This window comes from Corvus hawaiiensis, chromosome 8, assembly GCF_020740725.1.
Source record: "Corvus hawaiiensis isolate bCorHaw1 chromosome 8, bCorHaw1.pri.cur, whole genome shotgun sequence".
Classification (NCBI taxonomy): Eukaryota; Metazoa; Chordata; class Aves; order Passeriformes; family Corvidae; genus Corvus; species Corvus hawaiiensis.
The window spans coordinates 15881570-15904734 of NC_063220.1; the positions used below are offsets into that span (position 1 = coordinate 15881570).

Here is a 23165-nt window from a genome sequence, read left to right on the forward strand (position 1 = left end):
ACACTGTACCATCGAGTAGAGAACACGGATTCAGAGGGCTGTTTTAATTTTTTCCTGAAAGTCAAGGTTACCTTTCCAAGATCTTTGGTTTACAGCACGGCTTCAGCCATGATTACTTCGTCTTTCTTCAATCTATCAATATAATCAAACTGCCCACAAGCATCCCAAATATTTATTTGTAAAAAGTCCAAGTCAAAACAATTGATGCAAGTTTTCTCTTTTCAAAAAGGACTCTGCTCTCAGCTACGGTGATGCAAATCCACACATTCAAAAACGTAAGCTACTACAGACCTATACCAGCATTGCTATTAACAAAATTTTGTCTTTTGTCCTTTTTAGTTTCCACTCACATCCCGAAGACTCAGATTAAAATGAACTTCAAGGAATGATTCAATTAAAAATATAAGTGCTGATGTTTCATAATTACACAGGAAATCGAAAAAATGACGTAATACTAAAAGAAATATGCAAAAATGAAGAGGTATGAACTATCACTTTGTACTGAGCACGAAGAGGACTAATCCAATATGGAATGCATCCCGAACAGTATATGGAAAGGGGATTTGTAAATACCATAAATGCAGCACCTCAAAACTGCTGCACCAAAGCACTTACCGAAGGACAAGACTGAATAGTCTTCGAGGTAATAAGACACAACAGAGCAAAGAAAAACATAGTCAAAAATATATGCCTAAAATATTTAATGTACTTGTTCCACGGGGCTAGTTAAATGATACCGTATCAAGTAGATATAAAAACGTATTAACAAACAAATTATGACGATCAACTTTACAGCAGCTCTTTTACTGTAAATCATGGTTTAACTTTTCAGAACGTGCTTCTAGTACGGACAACCATCCTGGCTGCCACCCACTGACACCAACTCAAGAGTAGTGTGCAGGAGTACATGGGAAAAATAACTTTCAAGAACTTTTAAAACAAAAATAAATTGGCTTAAGCAAGAGAGATGATTAGCTGGTTTTTAAATCTACATCACTTGCACATCTTTGACTAATGAAGCCGGTCTATTTCGAAAGATCTAGCTGGAGAATAATTTGGCAAAAGCATCGCCCGGAGATGCGGCAATCCCGGGATGCCGAGACTGTCCCGGTCCGTCCCGGCCGCTCGGCGCGCCCCCGCACCGCGCACGCGCGGAACCGGAACCGCCACCGCCCCTCGCCCCATTGGCCCCCGGACGCGCGGGCCCCGCCCCCGGCGCCTCAGCGGCCGCGCAGGCGCAGCCGCGCTCCCCGCGCCCCTCCCTGCCCCGCCCCGCCCCGCCCCGCTCCGCCCGCCGCCGCCGCCGCGCAGGCGCAGTCGCGGCTCTTTCGGGAAGGTTCTGTGTCGCACCAGCCTTTCCTTCCTCCGCCAGGGAAATCCTGTCCGGGTACGGGCCGCCCGCAGCCCCGCTCCTCCCCGCCCCGCCCTGCCGCCGCACGGGCTTTTCCCTGTCACCGTCTGCAGCCCGCGCCCTTCCCCTCACAGCCCGCCCGCCTCCTTCGACAGCTGCCTGCCCGCCCCCCGCAGCCGGGCCGCGACCTCCCACCGCCCCGGTCTCTGTTTGTCCCTGCCCCGAGCTCCGCCGCCGTCGAGCCCTGGGTCGGCACCGCAGCCGGTCCTGCCCCGGGGACATGCGGCTGTGAGGGGCAGCCTCATCAGCGTTATCTGAGGAGCGGGGGGGGTATGGGGGCCGCTCCCCACGCCCCTCCGCCCGGCGCCCCCCGCCCCCCCCCCCCCCCCCCCCCCGAGGTCGCTGGGCGCTCGGGGTCCGCCGGGATCGGACCCGTCTAGGTTAGGGGGTTAGATCGTCCTTCCACCGCTGAGGTGCCGGCCTCGCCTCTTGCAGCTGCCCGGAGGTTCTTCTTGAGACGTGTTCTAACTGGGAGCGCAAGGGCGGAATAGACCGCTCGAGCCGCAGGAGTGGGACAGAAAGGACTGCCAGGAAGATCTTTGTGCCTGCAGCGCTGCTGCCAGAGTTAGAGAGAAATCCGCCGCCTCTCCTCTCTCTGTTTTGTGGTCACCTGGAGAGGAGAGGTGAGTTGTCTTTCCCTCTTGTCGTGCTGTAGCAGTGGAGAAATAGGCTAACTTGCAAGATGCAGAACTTCAAGCCCCAGATGGCTGCTTGATTTGTTCTACTTGAGACTCAGCCCTGTGAAAAGGCCCACTGATGGAGAAAGAGATTAGCACCGTGTTAACCGCGCGGTTCTCTCTCCTTTGCTGCAGTGCCCACTTTCACCGCTGCCTCCTGCTCTGCCTGCTCCTGCTTTCAGCATGGTAAAGAAGAATACTATCCCTGATGGGTAAGTATCCCTCACTAAGCAAGAGGCAGGAGCGGGCATCCCACAGAGAAGGGGCACTGACTGCCCCAGGCGTTTTCTTGCCTCAAGCATCTTCACCACCTACAGACAGGTAAGGTAGGTATTTTCTCCAAGACAGGAACAGCCCAGCCACTCATCCCCCAGGTGAGTATAATGCTCCAACCTGTCTGTGAACACTTCTCCTTCATCAACCGCACACAGTTCCTTCTTCCTAATCTTTTTACCCCCAAGTGTATGTTTTTGGAGAAATGGGAGAGTAGTCTGTACTTCTGACTTCTCACATGTTTGCTACTAGGAATGGAGGAAGAGTTGATAAGATGGAAGCAGGTGGTTGCATGCATAAGATCAAAGAATATTTTTGTGAATTCAGATCCAGAAAAATCCCATGTTTTTGTTTCTAACAAGAGGACAACAGAAATGTTGTATCAGTAAAAATAATCCCAAATTAACCCAAATGCACGATACAGGCTTTCTGATGACTTGATTGGGAGTACATATGTGGACCACAGAATGACATAATTTAAAACAGATAAAGTTCTATTCTTCAGCTCTAATAAAGCACAAAAAAAGAAGGCCAAGTCAAGAGTTTTAACCCATGTGTTTCTGATGACATCAATACAAACTTTTTGGATAGGAGGGTATGCTGAGATATAAAGGCACACTGTAATGGGGCAATAACTTGCAGTTTATACACTATTTGAGGAAATAATTACGTTATGCTGGTTTCAGCAGAAGTGTTAAGTAGGTTTAGGAAGAGCATTCTTAGGAGGAGCAATAAGATACAAAAAAACATGCATTCCTGTAATATTTGTTGGTCTAAACGCAGTAAGTAGAAACAAAAGATGAACAGAATTTAAAAAACAAAGAAGCTGAAGTTTTTTTACTAGCTGACAAACTCAGGGATTAAAATTAGAATAAAACTTTAAAAAAAAAGCTGTTTTAAGTATGTCTTTCTCTGAAAATTTTGATGAAATTTCAGTTAAATGTTGAATAAAAGTGAGCTAAAGTGGGTTGGTTTTGTAAGTAGCGATTCAGAAATCCAAAAAGAACTACCTCTCCTTGTTTTCTTCATCCTTGGAAATTGTTACTACAACTTTGAGAATCAGGTGCTCATTTCTCCATTCTTATCCCACCCCCTGCATTTGAACTAGAGAAGCTTTCAGGCTATGTGGATTTCTTAAGTATGGAATAATCAGTGGACTGTACTTTTGACTTCTACAATTGGAAGCTAATACCTTTCAAGGACAGAAACAGCTACTGTCAAGTACTTGGTTAAAAAGTTGGTATTGCCTTCTGACAAAGAGCCTGATACTGAAGTCCTTTCAACTCCTCCAGATACTTAATTTTTATACTGCTGAGAAATCAAGCTAGACATCCACAGGAACGGGGATTTGGCAGTAAAGAAGTTTAAGGCCTTGTCAGCCCCTCAGGCTCATGCAGCAGGATACGGATGTCACCCTTTTGCTTGCACAGCCGTTGTTCTTCACTGTCAATTCAGTAAGCCAGAAAAACATAGAAGTCCCTGGAAGGGACTTAAGGAAAACTAATTTGAATCTATGATCCTGCACGTGCAATTTAGTGGCCCCAGAAACAGTTGCTGGCAGAAGTGAGAGTATGGTACACTGCAGCATAAGGACAAGTCCAGACGGTGCAGACTGTGGAAGTACAACCTCAATCACCATGTTGTAAAGCAGTACATCTACCAGTAACTCTTTCGGTCTAACGGTACAGCAAGAGATAAGGAAAGTGACACTATACATAGGCATCTTTTAAGATTGTCTTTCTGTTAGTGCATCAATTCTTAACACTTTTAATCCAAATTTCATTATGCTATTACAAGTGATACACTAAATTGGAGGTTTTGGTGAAGTTAGTAAGTAGGAATAGGGCAACTAAACAAGAAATGGTGAACTTTGTTTTAGGACAAGGCGTAATGACTTTAAACTGGAAGAGGTTTACATTAGATGTAAAGAAGAAATTTTTCACTGTAAGGATGGTGATGCACAGGAATGGGTTGCCCAGAGAAGTTCTGGGTGCCCTTCCCTGCAAATGTTTTCAAGGCTGGATTGGATGGGTCTTTGAGCAACCTGGTTTCATGGAAGGTGTCCTTGCCTGTGGCAGGAGAGTTGGAACTAGATGATGCTTAAGGCTTATTCCAACCCAAGCCATTCTATGATAAAGAGTATTTCTCTATTTTCCCAGTAATGTCTTGAAGCATAGCTATAGTGTACAGTGTCCATTGAGGTCTCAAACCTACAAGGTAGTGCTGGTGAAGTAATTTTGTAGCAAAAGGAGATAGCAGTATAAAAGAGGGATTCAAGTGACCCCTTGCACTGCAGTTTCCACATGGAGTCAAGTTCTGATTCTTCACAGCGTCTCAAATGGTTTTATCCTTCAGTAGTTTTACATTATGATGTTTTAGTGGAGAACCAGAGAGTCCAAGCTGCATAACAAGTCATAAAATACTCTGATGTTTTTACAGATTAGTACACATTTGTGCTTCAGCATCCAAAATCCTGCCATGGGTATAATTACATAAAGTCCAGTTCAGTTCTGAAAAGCATCTGCAGAAATGTCACCTTCCGGCATGTTTCCCTTGAATAGTATAAAATAATACTGAGTGGGATTTTTTTGTTTGAAGGGCAAAGCTGAATTATTTTTGCCTATGCACTGTAAATATGCTTCTTTAATTGAATTTTTCCTGTCCAGACTTAAAGCACCAGCATTTTCATTTAGACAGGAATATTAAATACTGTAGCATAAGGGATTGTACATGTTCAACGATGAGTGGGAGAGAAGGGTGATACTTTATTTGTATTAGTGTTTCTTATCAGTTTTGAATCTGGTGTCTAAAGAGGTATAGAAGTCACTTGGAAAATAAGGCTGCATGTATATCATGCAGTATCAGTAGCCAAAAAAAAAGAAGAGGTTCCATGTAGTATTTTCTAAACAATCTTGCTAGAGGTGACAGTATTTCAGTAGTTGAAGTAAATCTTACTCTGAATCAGTTCTAAACCAGAAAATTTTACTGGAAATTAAAGCTTCCATATGACCTTAATAGTAGTGTTAAACTAAGTTATGAAAAAAACGTGTGTTCCACATCTGGCTCTAATAAAAGTTTTAACCAAAGCAGATAAAATATTCAGGTGGATGTAATCCATAATCAGCAACTTCATGCCAGCTTGTTTTTCATTCAAGCCTCTGTTAGCTCTTAGTCACTGGTATGGGGATGATGATGGTGCCAAGTCTTGTGATAACACCTTTGACTCCTGCCTTTCTTCCTTCCACTTAAGTTCAAGCAGGGTACAAATCACACTTCACAAGTCTCATTCTTACTTGTTAAAATGCTTAGTTAAGTCTTTGCTCCTGTAATTCCTGTTTATGTGACCACCTGCAGCTCGTCTTTGATAATTTCTGCCTTTATCTATACTTACTCTCTTAAGAGTTTGACTTTCCTTAGTCCAGGCCATTTTTGATTGCCAACCATGTTCCTTTGTTGACAACAGAACAAATCTGAATTTATTTCCTTAGCTAATCTTTGGTTAATTTCAATCTGCTGGTTTTATTTTTAGTTCTGCAGCAGTATGCTGAAGTTTCCTTTTTAAATACCATTTTAAAGATAACATGGAACACATACCCTTTATATTTTTGATGAAAAGTGACTTCTGCTCATTTTCTACCATAGAGCTGTCAGCAGCTTTTGAGTTTCTTGCTGATTGTGCAGATTTTTTTTCTGGGAGGATTTAAATGGCTTTAAATACAAGAGAATAAAAACCCAAGTTTATTAACGTCTGACAACAAACTGGGTAATCCTGGGGTATTGTTCTGTCAATCCCCTAATATGAAAAAAAGTTCAGAATTTTTGCAAAGCCTTTTTTACATTGCTAATTAAAATAAGATTTAAAGCCCTTTTTTGATCATCTCTTTTTCACTTCTAAACGCTCCTATGATAATTATGGTTTATTTCCACTCATAGTTTTCCAAGAGAAAGCAGGCTAAAACAGCACTGAATTTCTGATCTTAATGGATTCACGTAAAATTTACATCTCTTATATAGAAGTAAATGGAACATAGTCTCAGATTTTTGTTTCCATATTTTACAGCAAGCATAAAGCTACCAGACTCCAAAGTTTACAAACTTGAAAATTCACTTGGGAAGACTATCATTGTAACACTTAGATAATACATGTTATTTACTTGCAGAGGACTGTTTCTGTTCCCTCGTTGCAGTTAGGAGATACAAAGTCCTGCAAAAATCTATCATTTAGTAAAAGGTTTTATTTGAAACAGCTCTCAGTGATCTCATCTCTAGCTTGCCCTTACACCTGCTCACCTTGTATGTCTTCTACAGACCAGCTGTTTGCAACAGCCTTCCTAATGATGAGTTATTACTCCTATGTTGCTTCATTTGTTGTCCATTAAACTAAGCACCTATATGTCTACACTGTGAGCCTTGATCTGTTCTTTGCCCCATGATGAAGATTACAGAGATAAATTAGTGTTAAATACATGGATGTAGTAGATTGTTACATGATTGGTTAATATCAAATACACTTTGGTCACCGTGCTTTGTGTTTCCGTTGTTAGTTTCAAGCATCTGTGAATGTTGATGTTGTTATTTATATACTATGACAAATATAGGTGTTTCATTGAGAATTTTCCCAGCCAACTTCTAGTTTTTGTTACAGTCCGATAGGGGAATTGCGAACAAAGCAAAGTACTCAGTGGTTAGAATATTTTAAAATCTAGTATTATGTTTATTTCATAAATGGTGTAGTTTGATGAACACCAGAAAGGAATCTAGAAGCTGTTGGCTGCTCCCTTCAAAGGGAGTATTTAAGCATTAATTCAGAAAATTGCAAGGGAATGGACACCATTGTTAAAGAATCTAGTGGAAATGTTTTGTATTTTAATAGTTGAGGTATTAGCCAAAAATGCAAAAAGCCTGTGTAGATTTTAAGTCACTCAGCTGCACCTTGGTAGGTCATAGAGATAATTTGCACTTGCAGAAGAAGAAAAATTAATAGTTCTATATTTAGTAAGTTACCTCTTTGAAGGTAAAATTGATCTGCTGATGAACTTGTTTTCCTCTTCAGATAATGCTTTTCATCCTTTTTAAAAAATTGAAATCTCTGAAATATTATAGATCAAGAGCTTTTTCAGTACAGTGTAGAACTTGTGCATACCAGTTCTTTGTGGTTTTAGAATTGCAAGTGTTTTGAGTGTTGTAACAAGTCTTCGTATTGGTGATTTGTGCTAGGTTTTGGTGTGATGGAATATCCTCTGTATTTTTCAAAATGTTGAGAGAAAGTTCAATCAAGAGTGTTTCTTTGAAAAAGAAGCATATTACAAAGGAAACATTTTTGGAAAATACAGATGATTTGTATTGCTAATGGAAGTAAACTTTGCATTTCATTGTCAACTAAATGATTGATGTGTGCCTGTGGCTGCTTTTTTAAGGTGTTTGATTCAGTCAGGTTGAAAAATGTCCACCAACTACAACAGTACATTTTAACCTGTTGAACCTTACACATCTGCTTTGCTTTAAATTGGTGCTACTTGTTTGTATATGTTATCCTGCCATTTTGAGGAGAGGAATTTCTTGGAAGTTGAAGAAGAAGGAAGGAAGAAGACTCTTTTCAAATGTCCTGGTGATACTTTGAAACCACTTCATGGAATAATTGCAGATTTGGGGACCTAATTATACTGTATGTTAACAGCAAGTTTTATGTGCTTGGTACTGCGAGTGTCTTCTGTTGAATCATGTAACTTGAAAATATTTAAAAATTAATATTTCTTTCCTTACAGATGGCGGAGTTTGACACCAGTTGGACAGCCTATACCAGGAACAAGATTTATTGCGTTCAAAGTACCTTTAAAAGGGGTATGTATAATAAAGTAACTGCAAATTGGCTGTATTAGATAAACTGCTCAAGTAATGAAGAATAGCATGACTATACATGCAAATTTCAAGAAAGTTTTTTAAAAAATAGTTTTTTCAGATTTAGCCCTTTCAGCCATCTGGCTTTTAAAAATAATATTCTATATTTTTCTTATTTTGGTTTATATTTGATGTTACTCTCTTTATTTATCTTTACAAATAATCAAGCTTCTAATCAATCAGCATAATTCATTTGATCACTGTTAAGTGGCCTAAATTCATAATCTTATTTAACATCTTTTCATGGCTGTTTTAAGAAAATCATATGGAAGGGGTTATGATATGAATAACAATCCAGGCAATGTAAGCCAAAGTATAATTTTATGGAAATTAAGCACTCATTGAAGAATACCAGCCACTGCAGAACTTTTAAAATTACAGATCCAGATTGCCAATTTCATAAGCAAAAAGCTTCAGTGATCTGGTGGAATATAGTATAGCTAAAAAAGAAGTCTTCATAGATTTCTTCTATTAATTAAAAGTAATAATTAATTAATTGTAAAGTATTTTTATTAGTATTTCCTTTAGAGTCTTACTGACATGAAGAGCCATCCTAAGATATTATATACACTGAGTGAAATCTTTAAATTCTTCGATTCTAAAAGATGTGGAGGTTGTCTTGTTGAGACTGTTGAGTTCTTTGGTGCCTATGCCTTTTTGGAGGCATTGGGCAAATAAGTGTTAATTTATACAGAAGGGCTAATAGGACAAGTGCTGCATAAATTAACTTCTACAAGTCCTTGCTTTAGATACAGTGGAAATAAAAGTTTCTAAGCATTTTTAAAATACAGTGGCTTGATGTAACCATAGCAGTTAAAGGGGAAATGTTCTGTCTAAGCTTTTGTCTACAGATTGCTCTCTAGTATTCATACATAAAAAATTTGGTTCTTTGGGTATATTAGTACCCATTATGTTTTCAGTCACCATTCAGTTCAGTTTTATTAGCAATGACTGAAGTGAAATGCTTGCAGGATTTGCTTCCTGCAGCTGCTTTTACAGCTTTAGGATGATGGTTTGGTTCCTTGGACACCAAGGCTCTCATGCTTAACATTGGTCATGTTCTCCAAGATGTGGATGGATTGTACGGCAGTTGTGTGCCTTTCCACCAAGACTGCCGGTCAACAAATCAAGCTGTGAATATAAAATCCAGTAGATTTATAACTGGCTTCCGTGCTCTTGTCACAAAGACTACTCCACATCAGCATGTTGCTCGTTTCCTGTCCTACTGATCGCCCTGGGGCACAGATCTCTGTTCTGGGAAGCTGTTTTGGCCAGACATAAAGTCTGATACCCAAATATGCAAAATCTGTATCATTTCTATCCCTTCAGTTTGTTCAGTCTCAACTATGCAAGACAGAGAAATGACAAGTCTGCCAGAGACCGTGTGCTTGGAGGTGATAGAGTTTGTGGCAGAATACACATAAAATGTGTAGCTGGCTAGACTGTGATGTTTTTGCAGAGGTGGTCAGTAAATCTGTGTGAAAATGCTGAAGACCTGATTGGTTATAGTTTGTCAGAAGTCCTATTATTTATTAAATTGGTGGAACAGACCTCTTAAATATGCAGCAGTTTACTTCTTTGCTATGTATTGGGAAATTGACAATTGGTGATTTTGCCCAAAGGGAGAAAACACACTTTCAGTATTTGAAGATAGAAGGGTTATTGTCTTAGAAGATGTGCTGTTAGTAAAGATCATATGTTTACTTGGAAGGATTTTCTGTCTTTCCTTTCACATCACCATTATAATGCTAGCAGTAGCACTGTAGTGTAGTAAGAATTGGGCAAGTTCTTTCCCATGCCATTAGGAGGATTTTTAGAATTGATTCTCACGTTCTCAAAGCCCTATTAAACACCTAAACTACTGAATACTCAGCAGGAGTTTTTCAGAAAATTCCAATGAGCCTTTCGAACCATAGTGTTTCATAACAGATTTAACTGTCTACTCAATCAAACAATACATTTGGAGATACCTTATTTTTGTAAATTACATTCCTCCTCAGTTTGTGTCATGTCACATAGTAAAAATTCTTTAATATTCTACTGTAGACCTTTTGCAGATTCATCTTTGTCACCTCAAAGTTGTTAAGTTCAGTTTCAGATTTTACTAAGAGTTACTGCTGAGTAGCAGTGACCTAACTGACTCATGTTCATTTTGTTTAAACTTCTACAACCTCCACTTTTTTCAGCAGTGCACTGGTGTCTGAAATACATAGGACTGAATACTTTTATTACATGCTTTCTATCCTCCTCCTTTCAGCTCAAGCTTCCTAATCACATACCAGCTTTGATATGACTGCCCTGCTGTTTATTCTTTACTTTGGTTTCCTGTCTCTGTTTCCGGACTTGAGACAAGAGCTTGCTAGTATTTTACATTATAATCTGTACAGTCAAAACCAGGAATGGTTAGTTACCCTATAGCATCTGTGGTTCTGAGAAGTATGTGGTCTGTGGCTGCCTTCCTTTCCAATAGTTCTGAGTCCAGTCTGCTTGAATTTCTTGTTGATGAAGGAACTGACAGGTGGTTGAGGCTGCTGCATCTTTGCCACTGTCTTTATTGGTTCTGGCTGAGCCTGTGTCAAAAGGCTCTCACAATGGACAAGTGCACTATTCAGAGAAAATCCAGTCTTGAGTATGTGAGGCATTTTCATACCTAAAGTGAAGAACACATTTCAAAAAACACAGCTACAATAGGGTGAGTAAACATTTTTCTCGCTGTTTGTCAAATGAAATGAATTATTCATTATCCACCAACACACAGCTTTCTTAGTCACGATATTTAGTCTTATTTAATATTTCCCAGTGCTAAATGACATGCAAGTACACTGTCAAGAGATGAAGCAGGGATAAAAATGTCTGCATAACATTTGTGGGAAGAAAGTCAAACCTTTAGAAATGAACTCTTGTATCACAACTTCTAATATTTTATGTGAAATACACTTTTAGTTTTGAGTTACTGTGCAGGACAAAATTTGTTTGGGGGAAGTAGACTGTAGTGTTTTGCTTTTTAGTGTCTTTAGTTACATAAAAATCAGTACATACATGCTGCATTTTTCAGAATTTTTGTGTCTATCAAATCAGAGCTCATTTTAATAATGTTTGTTAACATTTTACAAGCAGAAATGCTCACATTGTCTTGCATTTTCATCTGAATAGGAATACATAAATTTTTGCTTTCTTTTTGGTTACTCTTACCTGTATAATATATGGATGTGGTTCTGATAATTAAACTCTCCCTTTTAAATATTGATGTTTCCTAGTACTAATTGAAACAGATGAATATTACAAATGTCTTGTTATTAGAACATAAAAAGAAAATATTTCTTTTCCATTTTCTTTGTAGGCAATTAACCAGAGGCTTACCCCAACCCAGAAATTTACACCAAAAGACTTAATTGCTGCAATGAAAGCCCTAAATGTGGAGCTTGGATTAATTATTGATTTAACATATACCACACGATACTATGAAGTTAAGGTAACAAAAGCCTAATAAAAATGTAAATAGTTACTGCAACTTACGTTTTAAAATTACAGATTTGCTTACCTTGGATTGGAATAGACACATAAGCCATCTAGACTAATTTTGTGTCTCCAATAGAAAATAAATGTTTTATCACAGAGGAATTAACTCATTCTCCCAGCTAGTTACATTTGTGGCTTGTTTGTGTTATGCTAACTCAGTAATGGACAAAGACTTCAGTGCCAGGCACTGCACAAAAGATGCAGAATAGTTACACCCTGTGTCCTGAAGATATTCTCATTTATTCCTAGGTGGTTCTTTTTATTGATCCTCAGTGGAATCCACTAAGAAGGTCTACATTTTTAAACTACTTTATCAATTTAAAAATTTTTAGCTGTATGGTCCAAACAATTGTGATTAATCAGCCTCCTGTTGAAAAGGAGAATAAATGGCAGTGTTATAACAACGCAAATCTTTGAATGCACATGGGCTCTAAGCATTAAGGGAGTGAATATGTGATTATATGTTGTGGATAGGAGGGACAAATACTGATAATGATTGTAAAATGGGTTAGAATGGAATGACAAGAATCAGCTCCCTTAGTTAATGTGCAGCCTTATTAGCAGGGATAAATGAATCTTATGTAGGAACCTTGTTTGAGATGGTCTTTAATGTAGAAATGTTACTGGTAGTTTCTGAGAGCGTATCTGTATACAATTGTGTCAAGATTGTTTTCAGTTTTTATTCGGGATTTGAACTACTGGTTTACATTGTCATTATGTTACATACTGCTTAAGGTTTCTCATTGTTGCAAGACTTCAGTAATTTTTACCATTGTTTTTTTCTTTTTGTTGTTAGGATTTACCTAAAAGTGTGCAGTATAAGAAACTTTATACTGTTGGACTTGAAGTCCCTGATAATGCTACTATCCTACAGTTCAAAAAGTGGGTCAGAAAATTCCTTTGGGAAAATGCAGGAAATGGTAAATATCAGCATCCTAGGATGTAAAAGAAAATCCCTCACCAAAAATTTATTTCAATACTAACTGTGCATTTACTAATTTCAATATTCAATAAAATTTATGACGCCAGGGATCTCAGACTTTCTACAGCACTTTCCACTTTATTAGCATAATAAGATCCAGTATGCGAACCACTACGTATCTTTTTTTTCAAACAAAACATATTTTTTTAAAAATGACTGCTAACTTAAATGCCCTTCCCAGTAGTGTTACATTTGTGTTACGTGTCAAAGTAACTGCAACAAGGCCTTCATCTGTCTGACCCAAATTGTTTACCATCAGCTGAGTGTTGTAGCTGCCAGCCCTTGATGGATGTTTTAAATAGCACTGGGTCTCTGATGGCACTGGGCACTGATATGTGTCAGCAGTTTCAGTCCATTTAGTCTGACGTAGTGTTTTTTTGACTTATGAGTCCATTATTGCCCTCAGATCTGAACAATTCTTGAAAATCTGATTACAGACCCAGTGTCAGTGTTTCCACAGTGTGGCTGTGCTGCTGTTTCAGTGTCTGCAACAGGACAGTTTTTGCTAAGATTGGATAAGGTGCTTTTATGTGAAAATAAATTAGTGTGTATTTTGCCACAGTGTGTTTGTAGCTTTTAAGTTCTCACTTCTTTTGGTAGCGATTCTTTGTAGGCAGCTGTTACTTGTTTGCTTATCCAATAATGGTGGACCATTCTTTCAGGCCTTTTCATGATATTTGCTGTGGTTCCTTTGGCATTCTCTTTGAGAAAATAGTGATAGTAATTGTCCGAGTGCGTACAGGTTTTACTGCAAAGCATAACAGGGTCTTGCTGTGGGTGGTCAAGTGTTTTGTGAAAAAGTTCTGACCTAAATTTCAGGTATGAGAGCCTGAATTAGAACTACTGGGAAAATTAAAAAGTATAAGAAAAAGCCTTTGTCCTTGCTCAGGAAGTTAGTTTGTAAATTCTTCCTTTGCTCTTTTTGAGCTTAAGGAAATTACCTGGTGATTATTAGTGTTCTGCTGGTTTTGATCTGTTGCTTTATTGTGTGATAAAGAATAGTCTGTATCTGAATCTGATCTTGAGAGAATCAATTCTTGATTTGTTACTGGATGTTGACCTGCAGTTACAGCTCGTAAGAGCATTTTGGCAGAGCCTATGTAACTTCTGACTTGGGAGAACTTTACTCCTCATAATTTGGCCTCCATTTTAGATTATCCCTCTAATATATAAATTATATAAATAAATATAATATATAAATAAATATATAAAATATAAGATATAAATGATAAATAAATATCTCAGGATTCTTTTTACAAATACTTCCCAAGAAGGGGGGTTTTTTTTAGTGTTTGAGTTGTTAGGACATCAACTTGTAATGAACTTACGTGGCAATTTGATTGTCCTGATCTGTGGCAAACAGTTATATTTTGTCTCAGTTATATTTTATGTAATTCAAAAGTTTATCAACATCCTGTTTCAAAGACCGTCTGTGAGTACTGCCTCTGCCAAAACTTTTTTCTTCTGATGATGGTAATTTTTCTTCTAAAATCTAGATTAAAACTCTTAATCAGTTATACATTTATTCTTATACCAGCTTTGCCCTTTAAGTATCGTTGTTCTCTGTCCCCACTATTACATTCAGCATCTCAGATTTGGTTTTACAGACTAAATAAGACAAGCTTTCTTCTTTTATGACCATCATAGTATGCCACCCTTTCTATACATATTGAAATTGATTTTTTTTCATTACATTTCAATATGAATATAAATACTCTGGTTGGGGTTTACCAGTGCCTTGCATGATTGTATTAGAGTTTCCCTATTTCTGTTGGAAATCTGTCATTTGAAACACCCTAGCAATAGTAAGTTATTCTGCTTTTTAGCCTTTGGCCAATTAGTATAATCTTTTTTAAAAAGAAAATATTTCTGTAAAGATTACTGGTCCTTTTTTTCTCCATGTATTTTATACTCCTAGGCGTTTCATACTTCTAGGTGCATTATGTGTTAGTTGAGTTCCTCAGTTCTACATATGCTTGTTGAGATTTGCTTTCAAACGCATATTTTATTCTTTTTCTCCTGTTACTGCAGTGGCTGAGGCCTGGTGCTTTACCTGGCATCACTCTTTTTTTTTTCTACATTCTGCAGAGTCAATCTCAGCCGTCACAAGTTTGGAAGTAGTGATCTAACAGCTGCTAGAGATCCAGCATAGAGAGGACATATGTCTCATCTGGATGTGTCTGTTTTACAGGCGTGACAGTAGAATTTGTAAATAGCAAGCATTATTTATCATGACCTTGCTAGAAAGGCAGAGATTTTTTTTTCTTGTATTGTGCTAACTTTCTATTAATTTCACTTTCTGAACTATTAAAGACTCTTTCCTTTTTTGATAGAGAAACTCATTGGCGTTCACTGTACTAATGGAATTAATAGAACTGGCTACCTTATATGTAGGTAAGGCTGTATGAAAACAGAAATCATTGTTCACAAAAAAGTAGCATCCTTATATTACTCTGTATTCCCTTTGGGACAATAATATAGTCATGTTTTTCTTCAGGTATCTTATAGATGTTGAAGGCTGGGATCCAGAGGCAGCAATTCAAGGTATGTATATAGTTAGAACTAAGGCACATGTCAGGTTGTACTTCACAATTACTAAAAACTCACAAATACTACAATTCTATTTTAGTATCTTTTCAGTAATTTCATGTGCTGGCTTATGTAGAAGATTTTATCTGACTGTTGATTTTATTCCAGGCAGGACTTGAGCAATAGCAAATTGACAGCATAGGAGGAGTATGTTTTAGCTGCTTAATTTTTTTTTTTTTTCTTGATAGAGTTTTCAGTCATAGTTTGCTACCACTTCTAGTTTCAGGGTTTTTTAAAAAAAATGCTGCAATGATGCCAGCTTGCTGAAATACTTAATACCAAGTTGGAATTTTTTCAAATTCAGCATCTCATGGGGAACAGAAACTTGCCTTTCACATTTTCTTGGCTCATTTTGAGCACATTTCATTAGACTGTATGGGTTTTGTTTTAGCTTTTGGCGATGCCAGAGGTCATCGCATGGATGGCCTTGTGTATCTCACAGATCTCCGGACACAACCGATGCGAAGGTAAACAAAAGCTTTTAGTTGCATGCTTAAGATTTTCCAGTGTGTCTCCTAGCATTTTTTAAAAGTTCACTTCCAGTCCTAAGCCAAAATTATTCCCTCTTAAACCTTTAATATGAAACTACACATAGATTGTAAATATGTGTAGTTGTTTGTGTATTCTCAGATGAATAACATGAAGTGCAGTGTACTTTGTTCATCTTTTCAATGTATATGGTTCGAAAGCTCTTTCAATCTGACAACTACTACTGAATGCTGTTGTGCTTTTATCATACTGTGACGAGTGTATTGAGTGCGTTCTCTCAGAGGCTGAAAGAAGTCACTGCAGAGATGTCTTTATAAGCTGTGTGATCTGCCTGCTGTTGTTGGCACTGTAGAACAAGATATTAAAAAAAATAGTAGAACGATTTTAAGAATAAAAAACCACGGGAACATGGAAGATTTTTCTCGTCCCCTCTGTTCATAGTAGTTGTATTCCTGATGTTTAAGAATGTTATGCTTATCATCACCTTTTCCTAAGAGCAGCCAACCTTTACATCATCCTAAGGTATTTGTGCCAATGATGCCTTGGAGCAATAAATTGATTTTAAAATTAATATCTGAGTGATTTGTTTCTTTTTAGATTATGAAGGCCCTTTGTTTTGCTCCTATCATTTTTTCATAGTCTGTGCAGGATTAAGTTAGACTCATGTCAGATTTTTAAAATAAATTTACAAGATCAACATTTTCTAAGTTGTCTGTAAGTTTTACTTAACATAAAATTTCTGTCATTCAGAACTGAAGAATTTTAAGGGGGTGGGTTTTTTCTCTGTCAATAGTATGTTTTAAAAAAGGAAGCTTATGTGAGATGGTTTTTTTCGCTCTTAGTAACCTTGGAATGGATGTATGGGATGCAGATGAAGATATTATCCCACCACCACATGCAATGGAAGGATCTGTAGAGCGGTTCCCAAATGAAGATTTTCAAGGGTAATAGGCTGAAACATGGAATTAAAAACAAAACCAAAAAAAAAGGACCACAAGGGAAAAAAATTGCTTCTTACTGAAAATACTATAGATACCCCAAAGAGATTTTATTAATGTAGCCTACTCATGTAAAATGTATTTACAGAATTTGACAAAACAGTGACAAGATAAGGGAAAGAAAGGGAATGTATGCTGTTAAAAGTCTGTAAGTAATTAGTTCACTTAGGAAAATTCGGTTTTACTTTGCCTGTCCTTCTTTATTATTCTACAATAATATGCAGTTATTTTTAATTAATTTTGAATCACTGTTTTTGCTTGTTTACAAGTACTATAGAATTACAATTGAATGTTTGTAACAGCTTCTGCTTTAACACTGAAGGTTTTATAATCTTACATACAGTTTGGATTATTAGTAGTTTTGATACCTTCATACTTGCAATGTCTTTCATATAAATTCTTGGTTAAAAAGGAATTGTTTTCATTAATGACTTGTAGCACTTCTAAGTATGATACTGAATACTTCTTAACAGGTCTGGGAAAAGATTAAGAATTTATGATGACCACCCTCACAATGACTTGCAAGGACAGATGCAGCTGCGCGATTTTGACTTCATTAATAAGGGTCCTGGACAAAGACGAAGACCATTTCATGACCATCAAACTCAGGATGAATTGAGAACATCAGTGCAGATGAGAAATTGGGACTACAACAGGGGACCAGAACAAAGACAAAGAACCTTTACTGATCACCAGTTTTATGATGATTATCAAGAAGATACACAGCTGAAGGACCTAGACTTCAGTAACAAGGGACATGGACAAAGTTTGAGACCTTTTCATGGACACCAGTTTCATGATGATTTGCAAGCAGACAGACAGTCTCTTGACTTCAGCAGAGGCCATGAGCAAAGGCAGAGATCTTTTCCTGATCATCCATCTCCTAATGATTTGCAGGAAGACAGGCAGTCAAAGGGTTTTGATTTCGGTAGCAGGGGCCGTGGCCAGAGACGAAAACTGTTCCATGACCACCAATCTCGTGATGAATTTCAGACTCAAATGCAGTTAAAAGAATTGGATTCTGCCAGCAGAGGTCCTGGCCAAAGACTAAGATCCTTCCATGACTATGGGTCACAGGATGACTTGCAGACACAGATGCAATTGGGAGATTTTGAATTTGTTAAGAGGGGTCAGGGGCAGAGGTTGAGACCTTTTAATGATCACCAGCCTCGCAATGACTTAAAAACAGAGATGCAACTGAAAGATTATGATAATAAAGGTCCTGGACAACGGTGCAGACCTTTTCATAACTCTCAGCCTTATGATGGCTTACAGGAACAGACTCAATTAAAAGATTTTGATTATGGTAATAAAGGGCATGGACAAAGGCCAAGACCTTTTCGTGATCATCCAGGTCACAATGACTTGCCACGTGAATGGTGTTCAGACAGGTAAAAGCATCCTTGAGCTGTAAGAACAGAATTACAGAATAAAAGTGTAAACCTCACCAGTTTTAACTTAAATTGCAAATTAAGTATTTTTAAAAGTGAATTATTTTAAAATCAATTAATCATCCTTTTAATATATAAATGATCAGTTCATTAACTTTTCTTGGTTTGACTTACGGAAGAGTTTGCTGTAAGCTGGAGTGTTGCAGCTTCGAAAGCCAATGTTTCCTAAATTAGAAGGTTGTGCTTTTTTAAAGTATGTGTTTCCTTTACCTTTTAGCTTGAAACAGAACTCTTGTCCCACTTTGTTTTGTATAGAAACTTACACTTAAAAAGCTGTCCTCTGGACAGAAGAGGATATTAAATGTTATTTATCCCGTCAGCCAAACACAGATAAATGGGAATGCTACAAGGAAGTTTGATTTCCCTTTGTTTATTCCTTGAGTTAATAATTTGTTAGAAATCTGTTTGCTTCAGAACTTGAATTATAATCTCACAAATACATGTATCACTTACTAGTAAACCTGTTGGGTTCTGACATATTTCAAAATATTTTTAATATTTCAGAATGTATTTCAGATTTATTGGACTAGTTAAGTTTGATTTAATTTCTTCCATTGTACACTAAAACAGAGGACGTTATTAAAATGAAGCATATGATTTTGAGGTATTAATACAGTTATTACCGTTTTTATTAAAATTTTAAGTTTTATTAAAAGAAGAAATATGTTTATTTCATTTGATGTGTATTTTTTTTCCAAGTCTTAAAACTGTTGGCAGTCTTCTTAACATGCAATTCTCTTGGTTTTTTTCAGAACCTTTTCTTCCCATGAAAATATACCAGAACCTCATTTCTCCTCATCTCCTTTACTTCACAGAGATTATGGGTCTGATAATGATGACTTTAACAGAAATTACAGGTAAGCATCAGATAGCATACATTGTTTTCTGACTTACCATTGTAGTGTTACTCCCCCAGTTTCCTAGCTAAAAAATATAAATTAACTGCACAGCATAAAAATCTGTGTTAATATTTTTGCTTAAATGCAGTTTAACCCATTGAATCCAAGCACTGAGCAAATAATGTGACTAATTTGTGGTCCATTAATACTGAGTTTTGAGTGTGATTATTGTGTGAATCCCTGATACAATCGTTGACATTACAAGCACAGTTCAAGCTAATGAACTACGTAATATGAAAATCAACTACCAGTAAGCAAAAAAGCAAAACACAGATGCTATACTTAAATCTTAGGTGCTGTGTACAACGAGCTAAGGAGTTGTACTGTGCAGGATGCTCAGACACTGAAATGGGTTGCCCAGAGCCACCATCCCACATTCTTTAAGAATGGACATAGCCCCTGTACAAACTCATCTAATGAGACTTAGTTTGAGGTGGCCTTAGGTATTTCTAGAGATCCTTTCCAGTCTAAGTGAATCTATGGTTCAGTTAGGGAGAAGATTTAAAAGTTTTAAAGATTGTTTTGAACTGGGTTTATACACCACTTACTTTACCAAGTAAGGAAGGTATTTGAGAGTAAAGAGAATTGAAGCCAATATATCTATTGATGCCTTAGGATTTTAGCTTTTATATTTTTCATATATTTGTAATCCTGCAATTCTTTAGTGTATAACTCTAAAATCCACATAGAGTGTTAGCTACTGTTTTCCCATTTTGGTCAAACGAAACAATTCCTCTCTAGGCCTGGTAATCAAGGGCACCTTACTGTCTCAGGCCCCCAGAAATGAAAACAAAAGTAAGTTGGGGGTGGAGCAAACTTGGGGTAAATGACTTAATTAGCCGAAGCTGTAACTGGAAGATTAACCCCCAGTATGCAAATGGACCAAACTTATAAAAGTATGAAAACCCATGACCCATCATTCATTTTTTGGGTGTAGCCCCTGGGGGCGCCTTCGTCTGCCCTAAATGTACCTGAAGGCCCTTCAATAAATATAACCACTTTTTATTCTCTTAATTTTGTCTGGCTTCTGTTTTAGGTAGTCCCAAAAGCCATGAGTTTCTGGCGACTCTGCCAGGACTACCTAAAACCCACCCTAACCTAATGTATATACATTTTTAGATCCTTCCACATGTATTTTGTAGGAGAGTGAGTCTTCTATTGCAGAAAAATTAATAATTAAAATATTTTCCTAAGTATATTATTGCCTGTTGAGACTATGTACTAGAGAGCTATTGTTACATATTATACACAAAAATGAAAACATGGACTTAGGAAAAAACATCCCCTAGGTAAAGATATCCTCAGTAAACAGGTAATTTTAATTGTAAACAGCACTTGAAACAAAACTTCCTCTAGTAGAATTACTTACTGTAAAGAGCTGTAATTTTAATCACTAGAATTAGAAAATTAATACAAACAAGTTTGCAACATCCATAGAGAGGATTTTCATTTCAGGGGGTAAAAACAAGAATGAGGTTTTGAATTGTTCTTCCAATGTTAGACACAGTTAATTTCTAGTGGTGGCCATCAACAGTAAATCAACTGTTTTATTTCTAAGAATTTCACTGTTCATATTTGTTCTTACAGTAATCGACCGAATTGTCCTGAAGACAATAGGAGAATGCATCCCTCAGAGGAATTTAATAGAGGAAAAAACAGATTTGCACCATACTCCTCACGAACAATGCACTCATCTTCATCCATGCACCAAGAAGATAGTTCAATAGACTATGAAAGAAAGCCTTTTCAGGGTGAAACTACCAGAAACATGGAACAAAGTAAAAGATTACCGGTTGTAACAGTTGATTACAATTATGGTCTGCCACTAGATTGTGGACGTGAAGAGGAAGAGAGATCACATTATGATTTAGCACCAAGAGACCACTACAACTGGAACTGAATAAAAAGGACAGTGTATGCTCAGCTTAGAATTACATTTACCCATTTTATTTTGTATGTGGACCAATTTTGTTCTAGGCAAATTAGTTACATGAAAATTTCAGTAGTAGAGAACTGGTCTCTATTGTAAGATTAGCTTCTACTGATGTTTGGTTCTTTAAATTTATTAGGCTGTATTTGTTAAGTGTAGTTGGAGACAATGTCTCTGTACACATGGAATTAAAGTAGTCCTTCCTTTTAGTGAAATTGGAACCCTGACACAAACAACCCTTTAAAACAAAGAACTTTCTGAGTTATTGTGGTTGTTTTTTGTTTCACAGTTCTTTAAAACGTATGTGATTTCCAGATGCATAATAAAACACTGCACTATCAGGTAAACATTGAAATTATAGGAAAAATACTTAGAAATGAATGAAGCAAAGTTATGTCCAGTTCATCCCTTAATTTAAAAACAGAAGTTTGAATTATTGCTAACAATCACTGCAGCATTGCAATCATCCACTGAACTGACCTAGTTGCATTGTTTTTCACAGCAGAATTTTTTACCAGATTGTTAAGAACATGTAAGCAAGTGGAGTTTGAATATTCTAAATGCCAAACTTCCTCTTCAGTAATTCAAATGTCTCAGCCTGATTGTATATTTTTCTCCTGATCCCTTAGGTTACCTATGTTTCAGAATAGCTACTGTAGGTAAATTTAACCAGTTTCTCAGGAACAAATCCCAAGGAAGGTAGGTCATGTATGTCACCTTACCTGTCTCGACTAGCCAAGGGCTCTGGTGCCTATATACTTGCACGTCCTTGTTTGTCAGTCATATCTGTCTTACTCCACAGTTCTGTTTTTTACTAGTTTCTTCTTACAGCAGAGCAATGTAATCAGAAGGATAACTTCTTCAGGTGAGGTCCTTTTAAGAGTCATGTATTGAACAGTCTCCTGAACTGCCTGTGGCTCTCACAAAGGTACTACAACAAACAGTAACTGAATTTATGCCAGCGCTGCACAGAAGCACCAACAGCTCCTATTGTGGATAAAGAAATTATTCCATAGGATGGAAAACAGTATTACTGTAATAGTTAGGTAAATTAAAATACCTACATTTTTCATTAATATTGCATTTTAATAAAGTAATACTTTAAAAGGCATCACAATAAATAAGGATAAAGGTAGACCATTACATTAAAATAAACAATTGAATGCAAGCTACTTAAGTCATACAGTTAAGACACTGCCTCAAAAGCAAAGCTGTCAAGCATCAAGCAAGAGAGCAAGAGGGTGTAGGTATAGAGTAGAAAACTGGGGAAAAAGAAGTGTTCGTAGCCAAAACCCACAAAGTTTTTTTGCCTTTTAGTGGTAGCATAAAACTCAGATTTCTGAATTCATGGTCCTGTACTAAATAAGAACTTGAATTGAAAAGTTTGGAATATCTTGTAACTCCTGTTTTGTAACACATGCAAACAGTTCTCCTAGTCAAAGGACTCCATGGATATAAATTCATACTGCAAATGCTTCATTGCCTGTGCAACTGGTAGAACAACTTTGGCTTTGTTCATTGTACAAAGTAAATAGTTTTCTCATTTTCACAGCAGCTTTGTATTTCCCATTAAATTGTATTTGCCATTAAATCTGATGGTGAGCTTCATTCATGTGGTCGCAGGAATGAAGCTCTGTCTATATAAACTGGTGGTGGAACTGAACACTAAATGTTAAGAAAAGGCATTTGTTCCTTCACTTGCCTTTCTTTTTTTTTTCCCAAGCTGTAAGATGAGAATCTTTATCTAGACTTCTTTATTTGGAAGCAAGAAAGATCAGCAGTATGGGCTACTATAGTGCTAGATCCTTTAAAAAATCAACACAAAACCACCCTTCCTGGTATTCTCCAGCAGGGACCCACGAATTACAGACTGATATTACAAGTATTTGTTTGGGGCTTTTTTATACTATGTATGCAGTATTCATAAAGTGAATAAAGAGTAGCAAACATTTGTCCTTTGTATTTTTGTTTTGTGGTTTGTTATTTAGGATTGCAGTGACCCTACAGTCAATCCTTTGTTACTTCAGACTGGAGAGCTGAAAAGCTGGT

General features: G+C 37.3%; 1 protein-coding gene across 1 annotated transcript; it reads left to right on the plus strand.

The window, feature by feature from the left end:
• Positions 1–1307: 1307 nt before the first annotated feature.
• Positions 1308–23076, plus strand: LOC125329557. The gene is made up of 12 exons (XM_048311704.1): positions 1308–1387; positions 2224–2300; positions 8127–8202; positions 11600–11731; positions 12575–12698; positions 15094–15154; positions 15258–15304; positions 15741–15816; positions 16681–16782; positions 17310–18227; positions 19040–19144; positions 20774–23076. The coding sequence occupies exons 2-12, from the start codon at positions 2272–2274 to the stop codon at positions 21084–21086; spliced, it is 1983 nt and encodes a 660-aa protein (XP_048167661.1). The 5' UTR covers positions 1308–1387; positions 2224–2271; the 3' UTR covers positions 21087–23076.
• The last annotated feature ends 89 nt before the right edge of the window (positions 23077–23165 follow it).

Bases quoted from the DNA above. Each gene is read 5' to 3' on its own strand.
- LOC125329557 (XM_048311704.1), top strand. From the start codon at position 2,272: ATGGTAAAGAAGAATACTATCCCTGATGG. The intron at 12,699-15,093 runs GTAAATATCAGC...CTTTTTTGATAG, and splicing joins TTGGGAAAATGCAGGAAATG to AGAAACTCATTGGCGTTCAC. The intron at 16,783-17,309 runs GTAATAGGCTGA...ACTTCTTAACAG, and splicing joins CCAAATGAAGATTTTCAAGG to GTCTGGGAAAAGATTAAGAA.